Raw genomic sequence first — 27,995 nt, forward strand, 5'->3', positions numbered from 1 at the left:
CACTCATCAAATAAGATAACTACTTAGTAGCATGTAGACATATTTTTAGTCAGACACCAACAGAGACTGAAAGGAATAAACAGATACTTGCTATGTATGCTGTCACTCTGTTGTTGTGTGCGGCCTTCTCCTTAATCTCTGTCAAAGAGGGTAAGTACAGAGATGGTCAGGGAGATACACGAGTCAGAAGTTATTGTAACAAACAAGACCATTCATGATCTCTCAGTAATGTGTTTGTATCTCAGGTAAATGTCGCATTTCAGTCAGACATATGTCTGTATTTCAGTCATGTCTATTTCAGTAATGTGTCTGTATTTCAGTCATATGTACGTCTGTATTTCGGTAATGTGTGTGGGTCGTTCCACCAACTAGGTGCCTTTTGAGAAGTGTAACTTGGTCAAAACAAACCTTTTGATTTCTCCTATTTTTAACATTCTGTCAGAAAGAGCATGTTCAACATCTGAAGATGTTAAATTTAAAAAATGACAATAGTAAGTGCCTATTAAGTGCCAAATAAAGTAACAGGGTTGACCATAACAGGGTTGATGATTTCATCATAAATCAGCCATGAATCCCGTTGTGACGGGGAAAGGAAGCTTGTTGTGTGCAACAGGGAGTTGCAATTGAATGCAAGCTTCACAAAAAAAAAAAATTGTTTAACAATTTCTAGCCTGTCTATCTATGGGTAACAGGGTTGACGTGTTATGCTCGATCCGCTCAGTTTTCTGTCACAAAACACCAGAAAATGGCCAAAAAGAGTAAAACCAGCTCACCTGCTTTTACATGATTTGACTATTAGATGTTCAATGTTTCTTTTAAAAGAATATATAAAAAATGAAGGTTTCACCATATTAAAACAAGAGTTCAGTTCATGTCACAGGGTTTGCCTTAAAATGAGGGATAGACGTAAATGATTCACAGAGCGACATGTCAAAATGCAGAATTTTGGCATATTAGCAAGTCTTTATTCATATAACAAATCTGATTTATTGAATTCTCCATGTGGTCTATATTGAAGGGCACTTCATTTAATATAACAGGCTTTTAAAATGCAATATTTGTGCACAATTTCTACTTAAAATATCAAAGTGACTGTTTTTCAGTAATGTGACTGTATTTCAGTTATTTGTCTGCATTTCAGTCGTACGTATGCCTGTATTTCAGTGTGGATGCAGGGGGAAGACTATGAGGACTTTGAGGAGGAACAGCCCCAGAACTGTTCCATCGCTGAGCAGATCAGAGGAGGCAACGTGTCCTACTCTCAGGCAGGTACTGAGGGCAGCGTGCTGACCTATCACTGTAAGGCAGGATACTACCCGTACCCCATCAGCCAACGGGTGTGCAGCGCCGATGGGGAGTGGTCCACCATGAGACTGGCCAATGGCAGACGAGTGTCGCGAGCATCCTGTAAAGGTAGTGTTTATGGTGGATACGGAAGGAGGCAAGTGATGAGTTAGTATCTGATAAACTACTGCTGTATTCTCCTCTGTCTCTCCATCTCACTCTCACTCTGTATTCTCTCACAGAGATAATGTGTCCAGGCCAGCTCCAATTGGACAATGGTGAGTTCTGGCCCAGGGACCAGTGGTTGAAGCCAGGGGAGAGCCAGAGTTTCTCCTGCCACAATGGCTTCACCCTGTCTGGGTCAGCTCAGAGGAACTGCACCTCTCTAGGAGACTGGATAGGCACCATCCCAGTGTGTGATAACCAAGGTGAGAAGCTCTCACCCTATGTGCCAGATAAAGTAAGCTTTTGCATGATTTTCTCCATATACAGTTTAGGTCAAATGTTTACATACACCTTAGCCAAATACATTTAAACTCAGTTTTTCACAATTCCTGACATTTAATCATAGTAAAAATTCCCTGTCTTAGGTCAGTTAGGATCACCACTTTATTTTAAGAATGTGAAATGTCAGTATAATAATAGAGAGAATGATTTCTTTCAGCTTTTATTTCTTTCATCACATTCCCAGTGGGTCAGACGTTTACATACACTCAATTAGTATTTGGTAGCATTGCTTTTAAATTGTTTAACGTGGGTCAAATGTTTCGGGTAGCCTTCCACAAGCTTCCCACAATAAGTTGGGTGAATTTTGGCCCATTCCTCCTGACAGAGCTGGTGTAACTGAGTCAGGTTTGTAGGCCTCCTTGCTTGCACACGCTTTTTCAGTTCTGCCTATTAATTTTCTATAGGATTGAGGTCAGGGCTTTGTGATGGCCACTCCAATACCTTGACTTTGTTGTCCTTAAGCCATTTTGCCATAACTTTGGAAGTATGCTTGGGGACATTGTCCATTTGGAAGACCCATTTGCGACCAAGTTTTAACTTCCTGACTGATGTCTTGAGATGTTGCTTCAATATATCCACATAAGTTTCCTTCCTCATGATGCCATCTATTTTGTGAAGTGCACCAGTCCCTCCTGCAGCAAAGCACCCCCACAGCATGATGCTACCACCCCCGTGCTTCACGGTTGGGATGGTGTTCTTCTGCCTTTTTCCTCCAAACATAACGATGGTCATTATGGCCGAACAGTTCTATTTTTGTTTCATCAGACCAGAGGACATTTCTCCAAAAGGTAGGATCTTTGTCCCCATGTGCAGTTGTAAACCGTAGTCTGGCTTTGTTATGGTGGTTTTGGAGCAGTGGCTTCTTCCTTGCTGAGTGGCCTTTCAGGTTATGTCGATATAGGACTCATTTTACTGTGGATATAGACACTTTTGTACCTGTTTCCTTCAGCATCTTCACAAGGTCCTTTGCTGTTGTTCTGGGATTGATTTGCACTTTTCGCACCAAAGTACACTGCTAAAGAAAATAAAGGGAACACTTAAACAACACAATGTAACTACAAGTCAATCACACTTCTGTGAAATCAAACTGTCCACTTAGGAAGCAACACTGATTGACAATAAATTTCAGATGCTGTTGTGCAAATGGAATAGACAACAGGTGGAAATTATAGGCAATTAGCAAGACACCCCCAATAAAGGACTGGTTTTGCAGGTGGTGACCACAGACCACTTCTCAGTTCCTATGCTTCCTGGCGGTGCTTTCACTCTAGTGGTAGCATGAGACGGAGTCTACAACCCACACAAGTGGCTCAGGTAGTGCAGCTCATCCAGGATGGCACATCAATGCGAGCTGTGGCAAGAAGGTTTGCTGTGTCTGTCAGCGTAGTGTCCAGAGCATGGAGGCGCTACCAGGAGACAGGCCAGTACATCAGGAGACGTGGAGGAGGCCGTAGGAGGGCAACAACCCAGCAGCAGGACTGCTACCTCTGCCTTTGTGCAAGAAGGAGCAGGAGGAGCACTGCCAGAGCCCTGCAAAATGACCTCCAGCAGGCCACAAATGTGCATGTGTCTGCTCAAACGGTCAGAAACAGACTCCATGAGGGTGGTATGAGGGCCCGACGTCCACAGGTGGGGGTTGTGCTTACAGCCCAACACCGTGCAGGACGTTTGGCATTTGCTAGAGAACACCAAGATTGGCAAATTCGCCACTGGCGCCCTGTGCTCTTCACAGATGAAAGCAGGTTCACACTGAGCACATGTGACAGACGTGACAGAGTCTGGAGACGCCGTGGAGAACGTTCTGCTGCCTGCAACATCCTCCAGCATGACCGGTTTGGCGGTGGGTCAGTCATGGTGTGGGGTGGCATTTCTTTGGGGGGCCGCACAGCCCTCCATGTGCTCGCCAGAGGTTGCCTGACTGCCATTAGGTACCGAGATGAGATCCTCAGACCCCTTGTGAGACCATATGCTGGTGCGGTTGGCCCTGGGTTCCTCCTAATGCAAGACAATGCTAGACCTCATGTGGCTGGAGTGTGTCAGCAGTTCCTGCAAGAGGAAGGAGTTGATGCTATGGACTGGCCCGCCCGTTCCCCAGACCTGAATCCAATTGAGCACATCTGGGACATCATGTCTCGCTCCATCCACCAACGCCACGTTGCACCACAGACTGTCCAGGAGTTGGCATTTATTAGTTGAGAGTTAGCTGCACCAATTGTGTTCAAGTGCATACAGGCGTGCATAGAGCCCTGCTTACTTCGGTATAATACTTACTTTGGTATAAGAAGCTTTTTGAATCTTAGAAACACATTGATTGACAGGCACAGAGATGAATGGCGCTTTTCCTATTATACATTATAACCCCAAAGCAGGTCAATGAGAAAGGCTTGTACAACGTCTCTGCATATGCTTTTTGCAGTACTATATAATATAATAATATAAAGTAGGAAGTTTACATACACATAGGTTGGAGTCATTAAAACTTGTTTTTCAACCACTCCACAAATCTCTTGTTAACAAACTATTGTTTTGGCAAGTCGGTTAGGACATCTACTTTGTGCATGACACAAGTCATTTTTCCAACAATTGTTTACAGACAGATTATTTCACTTATAATTCACTGTATCACAATTCCAGTGGGTCAGAAATGTACATACACTAAGTTGACTGTGCCTTTAAACAGCTTGGAAAATTCCAGAAAATGATGTCATGGCTTTAGAAGCTTCTGATAGGCTAATTGACATCATTTGAGTCAATTGGAGGTGTACCTGTGGATTTATTTCAAGGCCTACCTTCAAACTCAGTGCCTCTTTGCTTGACATCATGGGAAAATCAAAAGAAATCAGCCAAGACATCAGAAAAAAAATTGTAGACCTCCACAACTCTGGTTCATCCTTGGGAGCAATTTCCAAACGCCTGAAGGTACCATGTTCATCTGTATAAACAATAGTACGCAGGTATAAACACCATGGGACCACGCAGCCGTCATACCGCTCAGGAAGGAGACGTGTTCTGTCTCCTAGAGATGAACGTACTTGGCTGCGAAAAGTTCAAATTAATCCCAGAACAACAGCAAAGGACCTTGTGAAGATGCTGGAGGAAACAGGTACAAAAGTATCTATATCGACAGTAAAACGAGTCCTATATCAACATAACCTGAAAGGCCGCTCAGCAAGGAAGAAGCCACTGCTCCAAAACCGCCATAAAAAAAGCCAGACTACGGTTTGCAACTGCACATGGGGACAAAGATCTTACTTTTTGGAGAAATGTCCTCTGGTCTGATGAAACAAAAATAAAACTGTTGGCCATAATGACCATCGTTATGTTTGGAGGAAAAAGGGGGGGCTTGCAAGCCGAAGAACACCATCCCAACCGTGAAGCACGGCGGTAGCAGCATCATGTTGTGGGGGTGCTTTGCTGCAGGAGGGACTGGGAAGGAAAATTATGTGGATATATTGAAGCAACATCTCAAGACATCAGTCAGGAAGTTAAAGCTTGGTCGCAAATGGTTCTTCCAAATGGACAATGACCCCAAGCATACTTCCAAAGTTGTGGCAAAATGGCTTAGGAGTGGCCATCACAAAGCCCTGACCTCAATCCTATAGAACATTTGTGGGCAGAACTGAAAAAGTGTGTGCAAGCAAGGAGGTCTACAAACCTGACTCAGTGACACCAGCTCTGTCAGGAGGAATGGGCCAAAATTCACCCAACTTATTGTGGAAAGCTTGTGGAAGGCTACCCGAAACGTTTGACCAAAGTTAAACAATTTAAAGGCAATGCTACCAAATACTAATTGAGTGTATGTAAACTTCTGACCCACTGGGAATGTGATGGAAATAAATAAAAGCTGAAATATTTGTATTTTATTTCATCTTTTTTAACCAGTTGAGAACAAGTTCTCATTTACAACTGCGACCTGGCCAAGATAAAGCAAAGCAGTGCGGTAAAAACAACAACAACACAGAGTTACATATGGAATAAACAAAACGTACAGTCAATAACATAATAGAAAATCTATATAGTGTGTGCAAATGTAGTAAGTTATGGAGATAAGGCAATAAATAGGCCATAGTGCAAAATAATTACAATTATAATTTAGTATTAACACTGGAGTGATAGATGTGCAGAAGATGATGTGCAAATAGAGATACTGGGGTGCAAATGAGCAAAATAAATAACAATGTCAATAACAATATGGGGATGAGGTAGTTGGGTGGGCTAATTACAGATGGGCTGTGTACAGGTGCAGTGATCGGTAAGCTGCTTTGACAACTGATTCTTTAAGATAGTGAGGGAGATAAGTGTCTCCAGCTTCAGAGATTTTTGCAGTTCGTTCCAGTCATTTGCAGCAGAGAACTGGAAGGAATGTTGACCAAAGGAGGTGTTGGCTTTGGTGATGACCAGTGAGATATACCTGCTGGAACGCATACTACGGGTGGGTGTTGCTATGGTGACCAATGAGCTAAGATAAGGCGGGGATTTGCCTAGAAGTTATTTATAGATGACCTGGAGCCAGTGGGTTTGGCGACGAATATGTAGTGAGGGCCAGCCAACGACAGCGTACAGGTCACAATGGTGGGTAGTATATGGGGCTTTGGTGACAAAACGGATGGCACTGTGATAGACTACATCCAATTTGCTGAGTAGAGTGTTGGAAGCTATTTTGTAAATGACATTGCCGAAGTCAAGGATCGGTAGGATAGTCAGTTTTACGAGGGCATGTTTAGCAGCATGAGTGAAGGAGGCTTTCTTGCGAAATAGGAAGCCGATTCTAGATTTAACTTTGGATTGGAGATGCTTAATGTGAGTCTGGAAGGAGAGTTTACGGTCTAACCAGACACCTGGGTATTTGTAGTTGTTCACATATTCTAAGTCAGACCCGCCGAGAGTAGTGATTCTAGTCGGGCAGGCGGGTGCAAGCAGCGTTCGATTGAACAGCATGCATTTAGTTTTACTAGCGTTTAAGAGCAGTTGGAGCTCGTTTGGAGGTTTGTTAACACAGTGTCCAATGAAGGGCCAGATGTATACAAAATGGTGTCGTCTGCGTAGAGGTGGATCTGAGAGTCACCAGCAGCAAGAGCGACATCATTGATATACACAGAGAATAGAGTCGTCCCGAGAATTGAACCCTGTGGCACCCCCATAGAGACTGCCAGAGGTCCAGACAACAGGCCCTCCGATTTGACACATTGAACTCTATCTGAGAAGTAGTTGGTGAACCAGGCAAGGCAGTCATTTGAGAAACCAAGGCTATTTAGTCTGCCAATAAGAATGCAGTGATTGACAGAGTCAATAGCCTTGGCCAGGTCAATGAAGACGGCTGCACAGTACTGTCTTTTATCGATCGCGGTTATAATATCGTTTAGGACCTTGAGCGTGGCTGAGGTGCACCCATGACCAGCTCGGAAACCGGATTGCATAGCGGAGAAGGTACGGTGGGATTCGAAATGGTCGGTGATTTGTTTGTTAACTTGGCTTTCAAATAATTTCGAAGGGCAGGGCAGGATGGATATAGGTCTGTAACAGTTTGGATCTAGAGTGTCACCCCCTTTGAAGAGGGGGATGACCGCGGCAGCTTTCCAATCTCTGGGGATCTCAGACGATACGAAAGAGAGGTTGAACAGGCTGGTAATAGGGGTTGCGACAATTTCGGCGGCTAATTTTAGAAAGAAAGGGGCCAGATTGTCTAGCCCAGCTGATTTGTAGGGGTCCAGATTTTGCAGCTCTTTCAGAACATCAGCTATCTGAATTTGAGTGAAGGCATGGGCAAGTTGCAGCGGAGGGTGCAGAGCTGGTGGCCGGAGTAGGGGTAGCCATGTGGAAACCATGGCCAGCCGTAGCAAAATGCTTGTTGAAATTTTCGATTATCGTAGATTTATCGGTAGTGACAGTGTTTCCTAGCCTCAGTGCAGTGGGCAGCTGGGAGGAGGTGCTCTTATTCTCCATGGACTTTACAGTGTCCCAAAACTTTTTGGAGTTAGTGCTACAGGATGCACATTTCTGTTTGAAAAAGTTAGCCTTTGCTTTCCTAACTGATTGTGTATATTGGTTCCTGACTTCCCTGAAAAGTTGCATATCGTGGGGGCTGTTCGATGCTAATGCAGTACACCACAGGATGTTTTTGTACTGGTCAAGGGCAGTCAAGTCTGGGGTGAACCAGGGGCTATATCTGTTCTTAGTTCTGAATTTTTTGAATGGGGCAGGAAGATGGAGAGGAAAGGACTTTTAAAGAACAACCAGGCATCCTCTACTGACGGAATGAGGTCAATATCCATCCAGGATACCCGGCCCAGGTCAATTAGAAAGGCCTGCTCGCTGAAGTGTTTTAGGGAGCGTTTGACAGTGATGAGGGGTGTTCGTTTGACCGCGGACCCATTACGGACGCAGGCAATGAGGCAGTGATCGCTGAGATCCTGGTTGAAGACAGCGGAGGTGTATTTAGAGGGTAAATTAGTCAGGATGATATCTATGAGGGTGCCCATGTTAACAGATTTAGGGTTGTACCTGGTAGGTTCCTTGATAATTTGTGTGAGATTGAGGGCATCTAGTTTAGATTGTAGGACGGCCGAGGTGTTAAGCATATCCCAGTTTAGGTCACCAAGCAATACGAACTCTGAGGATAGATGGGGGGCAATCAATTCACATATGGTTTTCAGGGCACAGCTGGGGGCTGAGGGGCGTCTGTAGCAAGCGGCAACAGTGAGAGACCTATTTCTGGAAAGGTGGATTTTTAGAAGTAGAAGCTCAAACTGTTTGGGCACAGACCTGGATAGTATGATAGAGCTCTGCAGGCTCTCTCTACAGTAGATTGCAACTCCGACCCCTTTGGCAGTTCTATCTAGACAGAAAATGTTGTAGTTGGGAATGGAAATTTCAGAATCTTTGGTGGCCTTCCTAAGCCAGGATTCAGACACTGCTAGAACATCAGGGTTGGCGGAGTGTGCTAACGCAGTGAATAACTCAAACTTAGGGAGGAGGCTTCTGATGTTAACATGCAAGAAACCAAGGCTTTTGCGGTTACAGAAGTCAACAAATGATAGCGCCTGGGGAGCAGGAGTGATATCACCAGAGGAACAGAGGAGGAGTAGAATAAGGATAGGGCTAAAGGCTTTAAGAACTGGTCTTCTAGTGCGTTGGGTACAGAGAAAAAAAAGGGGCACACTTCCGGGCGTTGTAGAATAGATTCAGGGCATTATGTACAGACAAGGATATGGAAGGATATGAGTACAGTGGAGGTAAACCTAAGCGTTGGGTAAAGATGAAAGAGATAGCATCACTGGAGGCACCGATTGAGCCGGTCTCCGCGTGTGTGGGGAGTGGGACAAAGGAGCTATCTGAGACAGGTTGGGCTCTACATTGAAAAAGTACAGTTAGAACTAACTGAAACAGCAATAGGCAAGGTATATTGACATGGGAGAGAGGCATAAAGCAGTCACAGGTGCTATTCGAGAGAGCTAAGACAACAGCAGGTAATGGCGACGAAAGTTTGAGCTGAGGCTAAACAGGATGGGGTGCCGTATAAAGGAACAGTCCAGCAGGCATCAGCTGTGTAGCTGAGTGATCATAAGTGAACAGCAATAAGTAAGTCCGGGAGCAGTTCAGTGGCTGCTACGCTACAGGCGAGCTGGAGGCACGGCTGTTGATTGCGTGTGTTAGCGGACGGGGCTAGCAGATGGATTTTGTGGTCGTCGCAACGGGAAGCCTGTTGAAACCACATCAGACGATTACGTCGGCAGACCAGTCGTGATGGATCGGCGGGGCTCCGTGTCAACACCAGGAGGTCCCGTCCGGTTGACAGAGAGGTAGATAGCCGGGAGATGGGCTTGGCTCGAGGCTAGCTCAAGGCTAACTGGGGTTAGCTTCAGGACAGTGGTGATTAGCCAACAACGACAACAGCCATTCGGTTGCAGCTAGCTAGTTGCGATGATCCGGTGTTAAGGTCCAGTGATTCAGTGATTCCGGCAGAAAATCCGATATGCTCTGGCTCGATAGCGCGATGTGCAGACTGTCCAACAATTGTCCAGGCTAGAGCTGGCTGGTAGGTAGTGCAGGCCATGGCCACGGACAATGGTGAAGACCGCTAACGGTGGCTAATAGCAAGTAGCTAGTTAGCTGGCTAGTTGGCTAGTTTCAGCCAGAGGTTCTGGATAAAAATGTATGAAGAAACAACAAAATCCGCTCCACATTGGGTGAGGCGGGTTGCAGGAAAGTATATTTAGTTAAAGGATGGAAAGGGAGATTGAGAAATATATACGAAAAAGACAACAACAAAAAAAACAGGATATTTACATGAGGACACTACAGAAAACACGACCGCACAGCTATACCATCTTGGAATCTTGGAATGATAAATCATTCTCTCTACTATTATTCTGACATTTCACATTCTTAAAATAAAGTGGTGATCCTAACTGAAATAAGACAGGGAATTTTTACTAGGATTCAATGTCAGGAATTGTGAAAAACTGAGTTTAAATGTATTTGGCTAAGGTGTATGTAAACTTCCAACTTCAACTGTATGCCATTTAGCAGACACTTTTATGGAAAGCAACTTACATTACAGTGAGGGCATGCATTTTAGTATACCAATATGTGACCCCTGCGGGACTTGATCCCACAACCTTGGTGTTGCTTGCTACATGCTTTACCACAGGACCAGTAAAATGAAGGCCTTTGGATCTTATTCTTTAAGTTAGTCTTGATTAGTGCATGTGTCATGGCTCATACAATATCTTCTCATTTCAGCTGATGACTGTAAGAACCCAGGTGTGCCCCCGGGTGCCCTGCGGTCCGAGGGCCGCTTCCGGAAAGGGGAGAAGGTCCAGTACCGCTGCCAGATGGGTCTGGACCTGCTAGGCTCAGCCGAGAGGGTCTGTCTGGAGTCCAAGGAGTGGAGTGGCTCAGAGACACGCTGCCAGGGTCAGTGCCTTGACTGGACCAGGCTACACTAGACTAATACATTACTTTCTATGCAATTTCTATGCAATTTCAGTCACCTTTTTATCTGTAATCTTCAATCCAATGTTATTTACAGAGTCAATGTTCTGCACATGCTAATATGTCTCTCAAAACAGCCCAGTATGCCTTTGACTCCCCCAGTGCAGTGGCAGAGGCTATGGGAGGCTCTCTGTCTGGAGTCATGGATGTTCTGTCTCCTGAGTTCATAAAGAAAAACAAAGGTGATCCATTATAGTGTGTACGTGCTTGCATGTGTGAGTATGCTGTATCTCTGTATACTCTGTGTGTCATATGTGTGACTCTAAGCTGAAATCATTACACCCCCTATCTTGTCCCTGCTTTATATGAGGCACCTTTGGTAGGACCCTGCGGGTGGCTGATGGTCGTATGAACGTGTTCATCCTGATGGATACCTCAGGCAGCATCTCCAAGATCCACTTTGAGCAGGCCAGGGGCGCCATTGCTGACCTCATACGCAAGGTCTTACTTTAATTTATGTCCCCACAAACATTGAGGACACAGATTAAGCCTAGTCCTAGACTGAAAATCACTTTCAATGTAGATTCATTTCTGTGTCTGCAAAATCAGCCCTGAGAATCCTCAGAATTTATGAACTTCTCACGGATAATAAACAACACATTATTCTATGAAATGCCGCTAAAAGACGCTAACGTCTAACTAACATGTTTCTCTCTCAGCTTGACAGCTACGAGGTTGAGCTGAAATTCCAGGTGATCTCCTATGCCAGCCAGGCTAAAGATATTGTGGACATTGTGTCCAGCAAGGATGAGCGAGCCAGTAGCAACGTACAAAGTGTCCTAAAGAGGCTGGCAGCGTTTGATCACAAAAGTAAGTCAGCACCTCTCCCTTTCTGCGCTTTATGAAGCCATGACACTGTATAGGAAATGCAACCTAACCTCGAAAGATATACTTTAGCAGTTGTCAATTGTTGAGATGTGCATGACTGATTAGCATACATTACTGATTAGCATACATTACTGATTAGCGTACAGTGCCTGGTGTGGTTTGATACAATACCTGTCACCTACAGGCCACGGGGTCCAGACTGGCACCAACCTGTACGCTGCTCTGCACCGTGTGTATGAACGCATGGCCATCCTGAAAGAGAGGAACGAGACCCGATTCAGTGAGACGCAGAATGTCATCCTCATTGAAACAGATGGTACATTGTAGGAGGGTTAAACCTACTCAATAACTTTTTCAATATAATGTTCATTGTGTAGGGAGAGGAGAGAGGCATCCATGTGTATTTTCTCTGCCCCTGTAGGGTACTCCAACACAGGGGGTAGTCCCCTGGTTGTCCTGGCTAAGATCCGCTCCCTGCTTGGGTACAGCACCTCGGCTCTTGACCACACTGAAGACAAACTGCTAGGTCAGTTACACAGGGAGCCACACTGACAACCATACAGTTCTATGAGGCTTCACTCAAGACTGTATATACAGTGGGGAGAACAAGTATTTGATACACTGCCGATTTTGCAGGTTTTCCTACTTACAAAGCATGTAGAGGTCTGTAATTTTTATCATATGTACACTTCAACTGTGAGAGACGGAATCTAAAACAAAAATCCAGAAAATCACATTGTATGATTTTTAAGTAATTAATTTGCATTTTATTGCATGACATAAGTATTTGATCACCTACCAACCAGTAAGAATTCCGGCTCTCACAGACCTGTTCGTTTTTCTTTAAGAAGCCCTCCTGTTCTCCACTCATTACCTGTATTAACTGCACCTGTTTGAACTCGTTACCTGTATAAAAGACACCTGTCCACACACTCAATCAAACAGACTCCAACCTCTCCACAATGGCCAAGACCAGATAGCTGTGTAAGGACATCAGGGATAAAATTGTAGACCTGCACAAGGCTGGGATGGGCTACAGGACAATAGGCAAGCAGCTTGGTGAGAAGGCAACAACTGTTGGCGCAATTATTAGAAAATGAAGAAGTTCAAGATGACGGTCAATCACCCTCAGTCTGGGGCTCCATGCAAGATCTCACCTTGTGGGGCATCAATGATCATGAGGAAGGTGAGGGATCAGCCCAGAACTACACGGCAGGACCTGGTCAATGACCTGAAGAGAGCTGGGACCACAGTCTCAAAGAAAACCATTAGTAACACACTACGTCGTCATGGATTAAAATCCTGCAGCGCACGCAAGGTCCCCCTGCTCAAGCCAGCGCATGTCCAGGCCCGTCTGAAGTTTGCCAATGACCATCTGGATGATCCAGAGGAGGAATGGGAGATGGTCATGTGGTCTGATGAGACAAAAATAGAGCTTTTTGGTCTAAACTCCACTCGCAGTGTTTGGAGGAAGAAGAAGGATGAGTACAACCCCAAGAACACCATCCCAACCGTGAAACATGGGAGGTGGAAACATCATTCTTTGGGGATGCTTTTCTGCAAAGGGGACAGGACGACTGCACCGTATTGAGGGGAGGATGGATGGGGCCATGTATCGCGAGATCTTGGCCAACAACCTCCTTCCCTCAGTAAGAGCATTGAAGATGGGTCGTGGCTGGGTCTTCCAGCATGACAACGACCCGAAACACACAGCCAGGGCAACTAAGGAGTGGCTCTGTAAGAAGCATCTCAAGGTCCTGGAGTGGCCTAGCCAGTCTCCAGACCTGAACCCAATAGAAAATCTTTGGAGGGAGCTGAAAGTCCGTATTGCCCAGCGACAGCCCCGAAACCTGAAGGATCTGGAGAAGGTCTGTATGGAGGAGTGGGCCAAAATCCCTGCTGCAGTGTGTGCAAACCTGGTCAAGACCTACAGGAAACGTATGATCTCTGTAATTGCAAACAAAGGTTTCTGTACCAAATATTATGTCCTGCTTTTCTGATGTATCAAATACTTATGTCATGCAATAAAATGCAAATTAATTACTTAAAAATCATACAATGTGATTTTCTGGAATTTTGTTTTAGATTCCGTCTCTCACAGTTGAAGTGTACCTATGATAAAAATGACAGACCTCTACATGCTTTGTAAGTAGGAAAACCTGCAAAATCGGCAGTGTATCAAATACTTGTTCTCCCCACTGTATATCTACTCAGATTGTGTGTGTGTGTGTGTGTGTGTGTATTTTATGCAGATGTCTATGTGTTTGGTGTTGGGGACAACATGAATAGGAACGAGCTGAATCTGATTGCCTCTAAAAAGAGAGATGAGAAACACCTGTTCATTCTGAAGGACTACAAACAGCTGGGAGAAGTGTTCAACAGCATGATCAGTGGGTTGTCTTAGCGTCATCATTACATTTACTGTAACAAGTGCATTTGATAATTTTTTTGTACAAATTCTGTATCAAAGTCTTTGAATGTAGTATATTTAGCAATAGAATGGCTGAACGACGCAGAATGAAGTCAAAAATGTAATAGTGATGATGCATTTATTTATAGGTGATAAAAGTGTGATCATGTGTGGGGTGGCACAGGAAGATGTGTCAGAGAATCAGGAGGAGTTTGGGCTCACCAAGATCGCCTATACCAGGCCATGGCATGTCAATGTCATCACGGTAAGCCTTATTTAACATAACATAGACGACTGTACACAATAAACACTTTACATTTTAGTAATTTAGCAGACGCTCTTATCCAGAGCAACTTACAGTTAGTGAGTGCATACATTTTCATACTGAGCATCAGGATCAGATTCATCATAAATGCATTGATGACCTGTCTGGCCTTAATGACATCCCTTTCATGGAGCTCCTGCTTTCCACTTCTCTTCTCCAGAGTTGCCACTTTCAGCACTTTTCACTATGCCACTTTTCCCTTAATAAGGATCTCGTGCTAAAAACATATCTGACCATTATACAGTAATGACACATGCAGAGTTTTAGGTGAGGGTAAAACGGGGCACTTTCAAAAGCTGCACTTCCAAGCACTTTTGAAAAAAGGTTATTTGATAAGTTAAAAAAATTATTGATGACTGGATTGAATGAGGATTCGAAGCCATCCACCTCATACTACTCTCTTCACTTGAGTCGCGCGGCAGGAGATTAAAAAGGCTGTAATTAATGACCCTACCTTGACCCCACGGACACGGAACTCCACCAGCGCCCTGTTCATCTTGGCGGTAGCCAGGTCCTTCCCGCTGGCGATGACTTTGACCAAGAGGGAGTCGTAGTGGGGGGAGATGATGGCTCCCTGGAACTCAGAGGCACTGTCCAGACGGATGCCCATGCCCTCGCAAAGACATACCTAAATACAGTACCAATGAATCTACAGTAAATTAAATCTACTCTATTCATCCCTCTACTCTCAGGTTCAGACTGGCGCTAAGTCTGAGACCTGCCAGGGCTCCATCGTGACCCAGAGCTGGATCCTGACCGCAGCTCACTGCTTTTCTGCGTTCAGATTTGAGGGGAAAGTGGACCAAGAGAAAGTGACTGTGAAGCATGGTCAGTACCCTACCTAATTACACATTGGTCTCTGCATTGACATCAAAATGTTCATGGGTCATTTGGCAATGTGTCTGCCCATTTAGAAATACCAATGTATAACACGGATTATAGATAACACAGACAACTGATTATTCCGATTATTAAAAAGGTGATGTCTATTCTACCTTTCATCCCTAAGTAATGCCAATGTCCCCCAGATTTTGAAGGAAAGCAGGTAGCAAAGGTGTTGTCTGTGATCCCGCACCCACAGTACAACATTGATGGACTCAGAGACAAGAACGTGAAAGAGTTCTATGACTACGACGTTGCTCTGGTTAAGGTTGAAAAAATCAAGCTGTCATGGACGGCGAGGTGGGTTAAGCAGCAACACTAGCTCATGAAATCATTCCCTTATAAATCGTTCTCATTCCAAACCACCACGATTCCATCTACTTGGTCAAATCATTCACCAGCAATGACATTGTTACAATATTAACATGAGTACTTTATTGCACTCCTGTACCTCCCTGTGTTGTTTATCTGGTATGTGTTCTCTACAGGCCCATCTGCTTGCCGTGTACCAAGCCCGCCAACAGAGCCTTGAAGATGAGTCCCACCTCCAAATGTGAACACCACAGTAAGATGACTACTACTCCTCCTGAACAAACAGAAGGAGTGCAATAATTTATTTGCTTGACAAGCCCAACTCAACTAGTTAACCAACTTGAACTTGTTCCTGATCACAGTACTGCTGGCCATGACTGGTGTCTTCCACCCATGAATCAGATCATTTCTTGGCTTGACTCAAGTTCTATTTCTAGTATATACACTCACGGCCAGTTTACAAAAATTGATCGCTCAGACAGTGAGTCACGTGGCCTGCTATATAAAGCAGGCAGACAGACATCAAGGCATCCAGTTACTGTTCGATTGAACATTAGAATGGCCAAAACGAGTGACCAAAGCGACTTTGAGCGTGGTATGATCGTCAGTGCCAGGCGCACCGGATCCAGTACTAAACAAAAAACATCCAGTCAGCGGCAGTCCTGTGGGCGAAAACAGCTCGTTGATGAGAGGTCGAATAAATAATAAACTGGTGAGTGTATAACAACTGGTTAATGGAGTGTGTGTGTGTCTACAGAGAAAGCATTGCTGCCCCTGGAGGAGACCAGGGCTTACTTCATCAACAAGGGGGCTTCAGTCAAGGATGCGAAACGCAAGCAAACACACATTCATATAGGGAGTAAGGTTAGTGGTACTCAACAACCAAACACACATTCATAAAGGTCATAGGTCAAATCCACAGGCCTTCTACAGTATAATCTCTATCGTTGGCTCTGCATTTACCACTATTTGTGTATGAGGAGTGAATAGTTCTACAAATGTACTTTGTGAATAAGACTGAGTTTGTTTTCATGTACGCCTGCAAATTATGTCTAATTGATGTGCATGTTTGTGAAGGGTGCGGTGTTAATTAGTAGCACCATTGTTTGATGTTCCTATTTGCAGAGGGCTGACTGTATTAAACAGGCTGAGAACACACTCCTAACTCCTCACAACGCAACTCTGAATGAATATGTGACAGACAGGTTTCTGTGCTCTGGCGGATCTACCGATCATATAGATGCAGTAACATGCAAAGGTATTTTTGTAGGAATACACATTACACAACTCGGAACACATACATTCATTCATATACAAATAATATATGATAAACTTTTATGTTACTCTCATGCATGATATGATCCAACTTTTCCTAACAGGTGACTCTGGAGGCGCTCTGTTCCTTCTTAACAGACTGCGGTATTTTCAAGTGAGAAACTCCCCTTCCACTAAATCTCCTCCATGATAAGCATACTTCATACTAGCATATAGAACAATGTACCAGTATCTGGTGTTTCGGTCCATTAGGCCAAGCTAAGTCTACTTTTTGTATGACTCTATTCAATGACCAGGCATTATAGGAATGAATCCACACCCACAGTTCTATTCTATCTTTCCTGCAGGTGGGAGTAGTGAGCTGGGGCACGAAGAATGTGTGTGAGCCACAAGACATAAGTGACAGGCCCCCTCCTGATGCAAGGGACTTCCACGTTAGTGTCTTCCACTTGCTGCCGTGGTTAAAACAGCACCTGGGGAATGAGCTGGAGTTTCTACCTATGGACGACTGAGTTTCAACTAGGATTCTCACAAAAAGCTTCAAATATTGCTTTAGTAGCGCCATATTAGGACGGTGGCTTACTAGCAGAAAAAAATGCATTTCAGTTTCCCTACTTTACAGAATAGGACCTATTATAAAACAAATCAAATTAATAACAATTTATTAAAATAAAAAAATTAATTAAACATCTCTCACGTTTTTTTTTTACCTTTTAGGCTTTCAGGAAACAAGTACTGTATATCTGACAAGAAAACATGATATGAAAATATGAAACTCAAGCCAATCAAACAAAAATACTGATGTGGTTACATTTAGTTAAAACATCGGTACCTTCAAATGTATGTAGTGCAATAGCAATTATTTGTTGATTAGCAGCAGGTAACAAAATAGTTTGTCTACATACAGCCACAGCGTACAACTGCTAGATTATTTTCCTGAAATGACTCTGCACCAATAACAATCTGACAAATCTTAGGTTAGAATACCGTTAGAATGCCAGCCACCCAATCAGCCTTCAGAGAACTGCCTGAAGAGGGCCTCTGATTGGCTGTCTGTAAAGGTTGGGACAAAATGAACTTGCAGGATTTCTGAAAAGCCTTCCGAGAGACTGGGCGCCACAAACTTCTTCCTGTGTGGAGAGAAAAAGTCTGTTCAGAGTGGGCAAATGCCTTCAGACATGCATTTATTTTACATGACATACGTATATGCTGCATTTATACAGGCAACCCAATTCTGATATTTTTCCACTAATTAGACTTTTGACCAATCAGATCAGCTCTTTTGCCAATTATTGGGCAAAATATCAGAATTGGGCTGGCTGTGTAAACGCAGCCATAAAGACATGTTATATTAGTGTGCTCTGATCCTTTCAACCCAATGTAGAGGCCAGTGAATCCCTACTTTGAGAATGTGATGCTGTGAAGTCCCTTGATAATATCCAATGTCACTTACTTGTAACCGTGGAAGATCATGTCATTGACTTTGAGGTGCTTAGTGGTGGAGGGGGCCATCTCACGGAACTGTAAAGCACAGGAAGAGCCCAATAATGAACAACACTCTGCATCAGGCCAGCACCTCAGAGCCTATATTGAACTGGGCGTCTCACATGGCCTGTACTTTATAAGGTTTACGAAGTGGACATTGAACCAGATGGTTGTAGTTTAAGTCCCAGGTTGGGCTATACTATGTGGACGATCAGGTCCCAAGTTCACATCACCTTCTACTCTGAACTGCTGAAGAATGAATCATGTGTAGTCTGGTATATACAGTTCAGTAGAGGGAGAGGAGACCTACTCTGTTGTTGTGTTTGGCCTGCTCCAGGGAGGCAGAGAAGTTGAAGCAGCGACAGGACACGCCCAAACTCTGGCTGACATCAACATACCTGGAGGGGGACAATGTATAGAAGTCACATGGTATTCCCTACAAACACACTCAATCAAAGATCTCTGGTTTGGTTCATGCATGTAGCGGATTTACCAGAATCTGACATGTACAGTGGGGGAAAAAAGTATTTAGTCAGCCACCAATTGTGCAAGTTCTCCCACTTAAAAAGATGAGAGAGGCCTGTAATTTTCATCATAGGTACACGTCAACTATGACAGACAAAATAAGGAAAAAAAATCCAGAAAATCACATTGTAGGATTTTTAATGAATTTATTTGCAAATTATGGTGGAAAATAAGTATTTGGTCAATAACAAAAGTTACTCAATACTTTGTTATATACCCTTTGTTGGCAATGACACAGGTCAAATGTTTTCTGTAAGTCTTCACAAGGTTTTCACACACTGTTGCTGGTATTTTGGCCCATTCTTCCATGCAGATCTCCTCTAGACTTTCAACTCCCTCCAAAGATTTTCTATGGGGTTGAGATCTGGAGACTGGCTAGGCCACTCCAGGACCTTGAAATGCTTCTTACGAAGCCACTCCTTCGTTGCCCGGGCGGTGTGTTTGGGATCATTGTCATGCTGAAAGACCCAGCCACGTTTCATCTTCAATGCCCTTGCTGATGGAAGGAGGTTTTCACTCAAAATCTCACGATACATGGCCCCATTCATTCTTTCCTTTACACGGATCAGTCGTCCTGGTCCCTTTGCAGAAAAACAGCCCCAAAGCATGATGTTTCCACCCCCATGCTTCACAGTAGGTATGGTGTTCTTTGGATGCAACTCAGCATTCTTTGTCCTCCAAACACGACGAGTTGAGTTTTTACCAAAAAGTTATATTTTGGTTTCATCTGGCATTCTCCCAATCCTCTTCTGGATCATCCAAATGCACTCTAGCAAACTTCAGACGGGCCTGGACATGTACTGGCTTAAGCAGGGGGACACGTCTGGCACTGCAGGATTTGAGTCCCTGGCGGCGTAGTGTGTTACTGATGGTAGGCTTTGTTACTTTGGTCCCAGCTCTCTGCAGGTCATTCACTAGGTCCCCCTGTGTGGTTCTGGGATTTTTGCTCACCGTTCTTGTGATCATTTTGACCCCACGGGGTGAGATCTTTCGTGGAGCCCCAGATCGAGGGAGATTATCAGTGGTCTTGTATGTCTTCCATTTCCTAATAATTGCTCCAAAGTTGATTTCTTCAAACCAAGCTGCTTACCTATTGCAGATTCAGTCTTCCCAGCCTGGTGCAGGTCTACAATTTTGTTTCTGGTGTCCTTTGACAGCTCTTTGGTCTTGGCCATAGTGGAGTTTGGAGTGTGACTGTTTGAGGTTGTGGACAGGTGTCTTTTATACTGATAACAAGTTCAAACAGGTGCCATTAATACAGGTAACGAGTGGAGGACAGAGGAGCCTCTTAAAGAAGAAGTTACAGGTCTGTGAGAGCCAGAAATCTTGCTTGTTTGTAGGTGACCAAATACTTATTTTCCACCATAATTTGCAAATAAATTCATTAAAAATCCTACAATGTGATTTTCTGGATTTTTTTTCCTCGTTTTGTCTGTCATAGTTGACACGTACCTATGATGAAAATTACAGGCCTCTCATCTTTTTAAGTGGGAGAACTTGCACAATTGGTGGCTGACTAAATACTTTTTTTCCCCACTGTATGTGGTTGAGGTTGTTCATGAATTACAACCAAAAGTGCTCCACACACTAGTAGGAGCACAGAGACAAGTACCGTTTGCGAGACTCAGGGTCTGGGTTGGTGTTATCCACCACAACGCTGCGGCCCTCCTTCAGAGCCCGCTCACAGGCCGATACACAGCTCTGCCACGAGCCCAGGGTGTCCTGACAAACACAGGTCAGGTCAGTGTGTGTATATGCGCGTGTGTGGATGTTAAGAGATCCAACAGCGCACTAATCCACTCACCCTGTTCACGTACACGTAACCTTTGGGGACGATGTGTGTGTGGAAAAAGGTTGATTTCCCGGCTAGATAAAAAAGAAGGGAGATAGTCGTCAGTAAAGAGAGAGGAAAAAAAAATATATATATATATATATACACACACTTACAAGCAGGGAAACCAACGGCAATGATGACTTCCTGCTTGGTGGAGGTGAGGGAGGCACTGGGCGGGTCATACAGACGGGCGTTGGAGTCACATTTCCTCTGGCGAGAGAGACACATACAGAGGCTTAAAAAGCTTCAGATATGTATTCTGTGCAGACAGAATACCACTGATATCCACCAGGTTACTCACAGGGTCTAATGGAGGAAGACTGAAGGGGGCGCTTTTCCAACCCAGGAAGAACTCCTCTGGAGTTTGGAACTGCAGCCCAAGGTTCAGTGCAAACTAGTATAGAATAGATAGATAGAGAGAGAGAGAAAATCAGTGACAGTCAGGCATTTTTAAGATGTGCAATGCATGCCTGTGCAACACCTGGTCATAAAGTGTATCTACACCATAGCAAGAATGACCTTTCATACAGTCAGTGGACACAGAACACTTTTCTCTGCTGATTTGTCTCCACTGATTTTTATCATATTCAAATTCCTTATTTCAACCCACTATTTGGGACACTTTTCTGTTTGGTGAGTATGAAGATGCGCTGGAACTAGAGGTCAGGACAGACTGGTGGACGGTTGAACAGACTGGTCTAGAGGTTAGTACAGGTCCTCTCACCAGTCGGTCACTGCAGGAGAAGTCCTTCTTCTTCTTGCCAGGAGCCCAGTTAACAGGGCGTCCCGCTGCATCTGTGGCAGAGGAGAGAGAAAGGTCTCAGGCTCTCAGCTGCTGGAGGGCGAGTACACGTTCATCAAACGTGTCCATAAGCAGCACATCACTTACAAGAGTCAGGATAAGAATAGGCTAAGTAAGAGGAAGACGTTATGTTGCTATGGGGTGTTGTTGTTGACTCACCTCCCACATAGAGACTCTGGCTCTTGTCTACAGCCACACCGCCATTTGCCTGAGAGAGGAAAAACACAGAAACATAGTGTACCATGTTTGTTTGTTGTTTGGGGGGGGTTGGGAGCAGGGAAAAATAAATTTCTAGCTGGAAGCATATGGACAAATTAAAGTACTTTTCTATCCTATGCTAATATTTCTACTGTATTCTAATCTGATATTTCTATTCTATTCCATTCTATTCTATTTATTTCCCACACCATGCCCTTGTTGAAGTATGAAAATGTACGCACTCACTACTGTAAATTGCTCTAGATAAGAGTGTCTGCTAAATGACTAAAATGTAGTGTAAATCTTGAAGCAGTGACTGGTCTGTCATGACTCACCAGGGTAATGTGGTCTGAGTGGATGACAAACACAACTAGACAATGCCAAAGGGAGCTGATTTGGTGAACCTTTTGGGACACACCCGTGTTGTGGTCTTTTGTAGAAGGATACAATCATCGTCTACCTGTAATCCCTATTCACAATGTCTGATATGAGGCGTGTCTTCTGGTCTCACCTTCTCACAAAGGTGCTCCCACATTCCCATCACTGGCTTCCTGTAGATCCCAGGACCAGACGCCACAAAGACCTGAGACACACACACACACACACACACACAGTTCGAGGTGTCAACGTCTGAATTACAAACAATAAAACACTGAAAAACACAGATACAATACAGTATCTGCTTCCAAGCTCTATCTTTGTGTGTAAATGTTTATTGACTAACCTGTACGGGGAGCTGTAATGTCTTCAGAATGTTCTCCACTTTAGACTTGAAATCCTCAGGCTTCAGTTTCCCCCTAGAGATACCCATCTGATTGGTGAAGAACACAACCTGGGAGGGACAACAGGAACATCATTAGCTATTAATCTACGCACAAACTACCATTAAAGGGATGGATAAGAAATAGGTCTCATAAAACAGCTTTGCCGTGTCCATGCTTGACAATACATTTATGTTTGCTTCTACCTTGTAGCCTTTCTTTAATAAGCTGGCCAGTGTGGGTTGGATCTCAGGAAAGAGAATCCTGTGAAGGAGATAAGAGAACAAACAGAGGCAAGGAAATGACACAAGTCAATAGATGAAGAAGAGTGATGAGGAGAGAGCAAAGTGAGAGGAGGTCGTATGCAAAGCCAGAACAGAATACTGGCTGACCTCCAGTCATCTGGGCTGGTGGGAAACACTTTGCCAGAATTGGTGGTGATGATACAGCCGTCAATGTCGAATCCAGCAATCTGGGCCAGGAAGAAAGATGGGTCGGCTTTTTAAAAAATGACGTTACTAAAAGTAATTATGTTTGTACTGCTTGGTTGAAAGCAAACTTTAACAACTGTATTGCTGGTGGCAACAATATGACCAAAGTGCTCAAATATAGGCCTAAAGAATATTCATCCTTGGATGGACAATAAAAGTTATATTCTATTCAGCATCTCATTCAAACATAACACAAAGACTCATTGGCTTAAATCAAATATGGAGTTGTACAGAGTTACCTAGTTAGCTCTTACCTTGGTGCTTCCAGTGACGCCAGCAGCCGTGTAGAGCATGAGGTTTCCAATCTGTTGCCAGTGGCTTTGACAACATGCTGAGGCTGATGCCTGCTGCTGGACACCATCTCTGCTAGCCCCTGAAGCCCTCTCTGACATCTCCTGGAGCTGTCGGAGCTTCTCCTCAGCAAGCTTCTCAGCCTCGTCCTCGCCCCCACTGTCTGAGCCCTCAGTCTTCAGACGCTTCTCCTGCGGGTCCTCCTCAGAACTGTGTGGCCTCTTGGATGACTGCGTGAAAAACAAAAACAGAATCACGGTATGGTCAAATGAAACTTCAAGTAAATTGAGGTTGGCATTGAGAAAACATGGGTGTATTTTGAACATTTTAAGTGATACGTTCAGTCCTCTTGGTTACTCAAAATATTGCTAGACAAATTACAATGCATAATGCATGCCATTTTCTCTGTTAAAGATGAACGTGTTCTCATACCTTCTTGGGAGAGGAAGGAAAGAAGTCTTTGATGCTGCGTTTGGGACCTGTCCCTCCTTTTGTCTTATCCGACGCTTTCAATATTTCTACAGCCTTCCCCTTCTGGGCAGAGGATGAGGAGGTTTCATTGGAAGCAGAGAACTGCACTCTGAAGGGGTGGCTCTGGTTGACCAGGTAGAGGGTGCTGTCATGGGTCAGTCGGCCAGATTGGCCTCTACCAAGACTCTCACTGCCCAAGGAAGAGGGGTTTGGACCAAGCTGAAGAGGAAAACTATTATTACTTTGACAGCAGTTACAGACAGGTTAAGCAGAGTGTAAAATTAAGAAAAGAGAGTGTTGGCCTCAACAACAGGCACAATGTAATAATGTCATACCTGTGTTACAAGTACCTCCTTGTCTGCATAACAGGCCACCAGCTTCACTAGAAGGAATATGAAACATTTTAGATAGTTGTGCAGTTTAGATAGCTGGCTGGAGTAATCCCACCAGACACCGCATTTAAAATTATGCGGACAGAAATATGCATCCAATAATCTCTCCTTTCTCCTGAAGCCTACACTCAATCACTACTCTTCACATATTTAAAAGCATTGAATCGGTGTAAGCATGGGCTAGATGGAGTTTCCATATACCATTCATTTCCTTTTAAATCCATGAAGGAAAGTGAACAAGTACACATTTGGGGAGTAAATATAAATAATCTGAACATAGCCATTGATACGTATCTAACGTTAGCTAGCTAGTCCTCTTACCCTGGTGTCGGGAGCACTTCTTGTCAACAACTCCAGTCTCTGGACCACGACCTAGGATCACGGCTCGGCCATCTGCTAATGGGACACGAACTCCGGATGCACTGACTACTGTGCACTGCTGCATCTGCAAAGACGAGACAGTAGAGAACAACAAATAACGTAAGGGTGTCCATAACATATCGGTTTGCAATGGGTGTAACGTCAATTAACCATGCCAAATTTGACTGAAGTCAAGAGCTGAGCAGCAATTCTAAACGTAACTTTGCGAAGTGTCGAACGATTAACGTTATAGCTACTGTAGCTTTATAAATTAAACGCTAGCTACTGGTATGAGTAAGAGGATTCTTCTCGTCTTAAGTCATGCATGAGCCAAAGCCAAGCTTTGCATGGTGAATTCAAAAGTGTACTCAACGTTTTCAATTCACAACCACACACGAGGAAGAAGGGAATATTGCCGAGAAATAGGCAGAACACTTTAAAGGTGGCACTTGCCAACTTTAATTGGTCCGTCACAAAAACACTTTCGTTTAGAAACATCCATTTCATTTATGGTTCCGACCCTAGTCTGGGCTTGTTTTTCCCATGTTTTGTCACTCTGTCATCATACCCTAAAGTTAACTATTCGTTTTCCTCAATAGGACTGCTCACATGGGTGGAGTCAGTCTCAGAAGGGCTATAAGAATACCTGCCTGCCGAAAAACCGGTTTGTCAAAACAGACATCTGACTAGCCGAGGTTTACCCCATTCATAGACGCTAACTGCTTTAGCACATTGACATAGTATCTTCTGATCGAATACCCATACTAACATACTGTATACTACATACTTAATTAGTATATACTACATACTATTAGTTCATTTTAGTATACTGTAAACGAACGGTATCATTTCAGTTGAGCGTACTAGCGCTTCGGCTGTCTACCGGAAGTTGATGCTGTTGCTATGCAACCTCTTGCTAGCTTGTTAGCATAACAAATTACTAGCTAGACATTTTACGACTTCGGGTGTGTTCTTAAAGGTGCGTTTGTAAATTAAATCTGGAGTGCCAGATTGCGCTTTTCCGTTCGTAAATTCAGAGCGTTTCGCTCTCGGAGCGTACACTGGACGCTCTGGCCGAGGAGTAGGGTTGATCCGAGCGTTCTGGCCTCACAACCGCAGTCAAGCATCCAAGCTAACTGGCTAGCTACTTCCAGACACAAATGAGAGAACACCTCACTCTGACCATTTTACTCGCCCTAGCAGAGCTGGTTAAGCTGTTTCAAATCAAATCAAATTTAAATTTGTCACATGAGCAGAATACAACAGGTGTAGACCTTACCGCGAAATGCTTACTTACAAGCCCTTAACCAACAATGCAGTTCAAGTTAAGAAAATATTTACCAAATAAACTAAAGTAACAAATAATAAAGTAACACAATAAAATAACGAGGCTATATACTGGGGATACCAGTACCGAGTCAATGTGCGGGGTACAGGTTAGTCGAGGTAATTTGTACATGTAGGTAGGGGTAAAGTGACTATACATAAATAATAGACACCTGGTAGCAGCAGTTTAAAAACAAATGTAAATAGTCGGGGTGGCCATTTGATTAATTGTTCAGCAGTCTTATGGCTTGGGGGTAGAAGCTGTTAAGGAGCCTTTTTGTCCTAGACTTGGCGCTCCGGTACCGCTTGCGTGCGGTAGCAGAGAGAAAGTCTATGACTTTGGTGACTGGAGTCTTTGACACTATGCATTATGTGGGTTGAATGTTGTAACACAGAATAAAACAATTAATAAAAAGTCCCATGATGGTAGTGACTTCCCATGACTGCTTATCACTTATTAACCATCAGTTACTCACATTACTTTAATACAATATTTCAGTTGTGTATATTATATTAGTTTTTTGACTACTTTTTTGTCAGACAGCTGTCTGACAAATATCACTATTTTTAGTAGTTATTCAAAGTAAATAAGGCATATTTTTATGACTGATGAATACCAATACCTTGTCTCTATGTATCCCTTGATCTCGCATTATTCTCTTACATGGCAGGCGTAAAAGAAACAGACCAGACAAGTAGCCACGCAATGGATTGTGGTCATTGTAGTTTATTATCACGTTTTCTGCGCTATGTAGAACATTGGCCTGTTGGAAACTACAACTCCCTACTACTTCACACAGTTCGGGCATGATCTGATTTATCTCTAGAGAAACTGCAGCACAATGTGTCCAGTGGGATCACAGAAAAAAAACGAACGACATAGAATTCAAATAATTTAACTGACATCAGTCAATTTGTTGTTTAAAAACAGAAAAATAACTGACATTTTGGTTAATCGCTCAGCACTTGGAGATAGGTTAAAGGGTTAGTTAAAATGCAAAGTAGTTGTAAAGTAACTAAATAGTAATAAGTAGTTGCTAATTAGCTAAAATTGTCCATGATAAGATTCGAACACGCAACCTTTGTGTTGCTAGACGTTCGAGTTATAGGCCCACCCTCCTTTCGTTTTTGCCTTAAGTAACCTTTATCTCATGTAACCATGCCAAACGTAACATATACTAATTTGAGTGTCCCGGATTTACATTTCCTATGTTACGTCTAGTGTATGAGCCCAGTCTGTGAGATGAGTTTGACAGCTAGGTGCAAAAAGAGCTAGATTTACTACTAAAAGACCAAAAATATCACTTTTGCAACAAACTGTCAAAATGAAGACCAGAATTGACGTGTTTCCCTATAACTACGCCTAAAACATCTGGTTTTCGATTAATATTTTTTTATTCTTCATGAAAGTTACTAATTGAACTTTTGAAATAAAAAATTTTTTTTGGCATTCATTTGTGTCTTGTGTATTTCCATTACAGTGGAATTGCCCAACTGCATTAACCTGGATAGTCAGATGTCTGTTTAGACAACCCGATTTTTTGGCAGGCAGGGTTTTCTAATAGCTCTTCTGGTAGTCCATTTTAGAATCCGAGAGTGGAATACACACTGATCTCTAACATGTAGGCTCAACATTTCGAACAGTCCCCCATTTGTCAGAATGTTTAATAAACTTCATTTTGACTTACTTTACCTGTTGTCCGCTGATTTCGTCGGAGGTAATCTGAGACAACATATCCACAGGGAAATGTTATTAACTCGATTTTCAGTACACTGGTCTGTATGGTATTTTCAGTTTGTAGTTTCAATGACTGATGCAATTCGCACCCGATGTAAACACTTGCACAATCTGTAAATAATGGCCTAACCGAACCACAGACTGAACGTTGCCGACTTTGAATTTGCAGTAAAATGCAAGCACATCCAGTTGATTGCAAGGAAACGTGCTTCGGTCCAAAGTTCGCGTACATTCGGCTATTGTTTACATAATGTGCAATGAATCGGAGATTAAAAATACATACCGGAAATACAAGCCGACAGAGCCAGACCGGTGACCCAAAAACTCTGGTTAATAATAATTTCCTGTGGACATTTTATCTCCACTTCCTATCGTCAAAAGGACGGACAACCGGTAAAGTCAGTTTAAATATCATTGTATTCAACATTGTGGATGTAGAGACTCTTTTTTAGGGCTACTTCTTTTCAGTCTGATGTATTAGGCAACTCTTCTGGTATCTGACTG

At 43.6% G+C, this 27,995-nt stretch overlaps 2 protein-coding genes across 6 annotated transcripts; one reads left to right on the forward strand and one right to left on the reverse strand.

The window, feature by feature from the left end:
* The first annotated feature begins 41 nt into the window (after positions 1 to 41).
* LOC311102249 (complement factor B) lies at positions 42 to 17,508 on the forward strand. The gene is made up of 18 exons (XM_084143518.1): positions 42 to 150; positions 1,165 to 1,413; positions 1,527 to 1,712; positions 10,534 to 10,707; positions 10,863 to 10,967; positions 11,096 to 11,226; positions 11,445 to 11,595; positions 11,798 to 11,929; positions 12,035 to 12,139; positions 13,866 to 14,003; positions 14,173 to 14,288; positions 15,041 to 15,176; positions 15,377 to 15,530; positions 15,719 to 15,795; positions 16,300 to 16,406; positions 16,668 to 16,800; positions 16,922 to 16,971; positions 17,165 to 17,508. The coding sequence occupies exons 1-18, from the start codon at positions 93 to 95 to the stop codon at positions 17,327 to 17,329; spliced, it is 2,367 nt and encodes a 788-aa protein (XP_083999644.1). The 5' UTR covers positions 42 to 92; the 3' UTR covers positions 17,330 to 17,508.
* On the reverse strand, positions 17,463 to 27,979 carry LOC311102250 (bifunctional polynucleotide phosphatase/kinase-like). Of its 5 annotated transcripts, none has more exons than XM_084143521.1 (19): positions 27,775 to 27,979; positions 27,442 to 27,476; positions 24,389 to 24,512; positions 24,011 to 24,057; positions 23,637 to 23,894; positions 23,168 to 23,434; positions 22,815 to 22,894; positions 22,629 to 22,686; positions 22,386 to 22,493; positions 22,173 to 22,244; positions 21,623 to 21,671; positions 21,386 to 21,456; positions 20,963 to 21,055; positions 20,775 to 20,871; positions 20,632 to 20,693; positions 20,440 to 20,549; positions 18,613 to 18,700; positions 18,271 to 18,338; positions 17,463 to 17,947 (listed from the first exon to the last, which is right to left on the reverse strand). In XM_084143521.1, exons 3-19 carry the CDS (start codon positions 24,510 to 24,512, stop codon positions 17,827 to 17,829), a joined length of 1,773 nt encoding a protein of 590 aa, XP_083999647.1. In that variant the 5' UTR covers positions 27,442 to 27,476; positions 27,775 to 27,979; the 3' UTR covers positions 17,463 to 17,826. The 5 variants fall into 5 exon arrangements, with proteins under 5 accessions (XP_083999647.1, XP_083999648.1, XP_083999649.1 ...); XM_084143522.1 differs by having other exon boundaries at positions 27,447 to 27,476; positions 27,775 to 27,874; XM_084143523.1 differs by lacking the exon at positions 27,442 to 27,476 and having other exon boundaries at positions 27,775 to 27,874.
* Positions 27,980 to 27,995: the final 16 nt, after the last annotated feature.

This window comes from Coregonus lavaretus (assembly GCF_964263955.1).
Source record: "Coregonus lavaretus genome assembly, chromosome: 26".
Lineage (NCBI taxonomy): Eukaryota > Metazoa > Chordata > Actinopteri > Salmoniformes > Salmonidae > Coregonus > Coregonus lavaretus.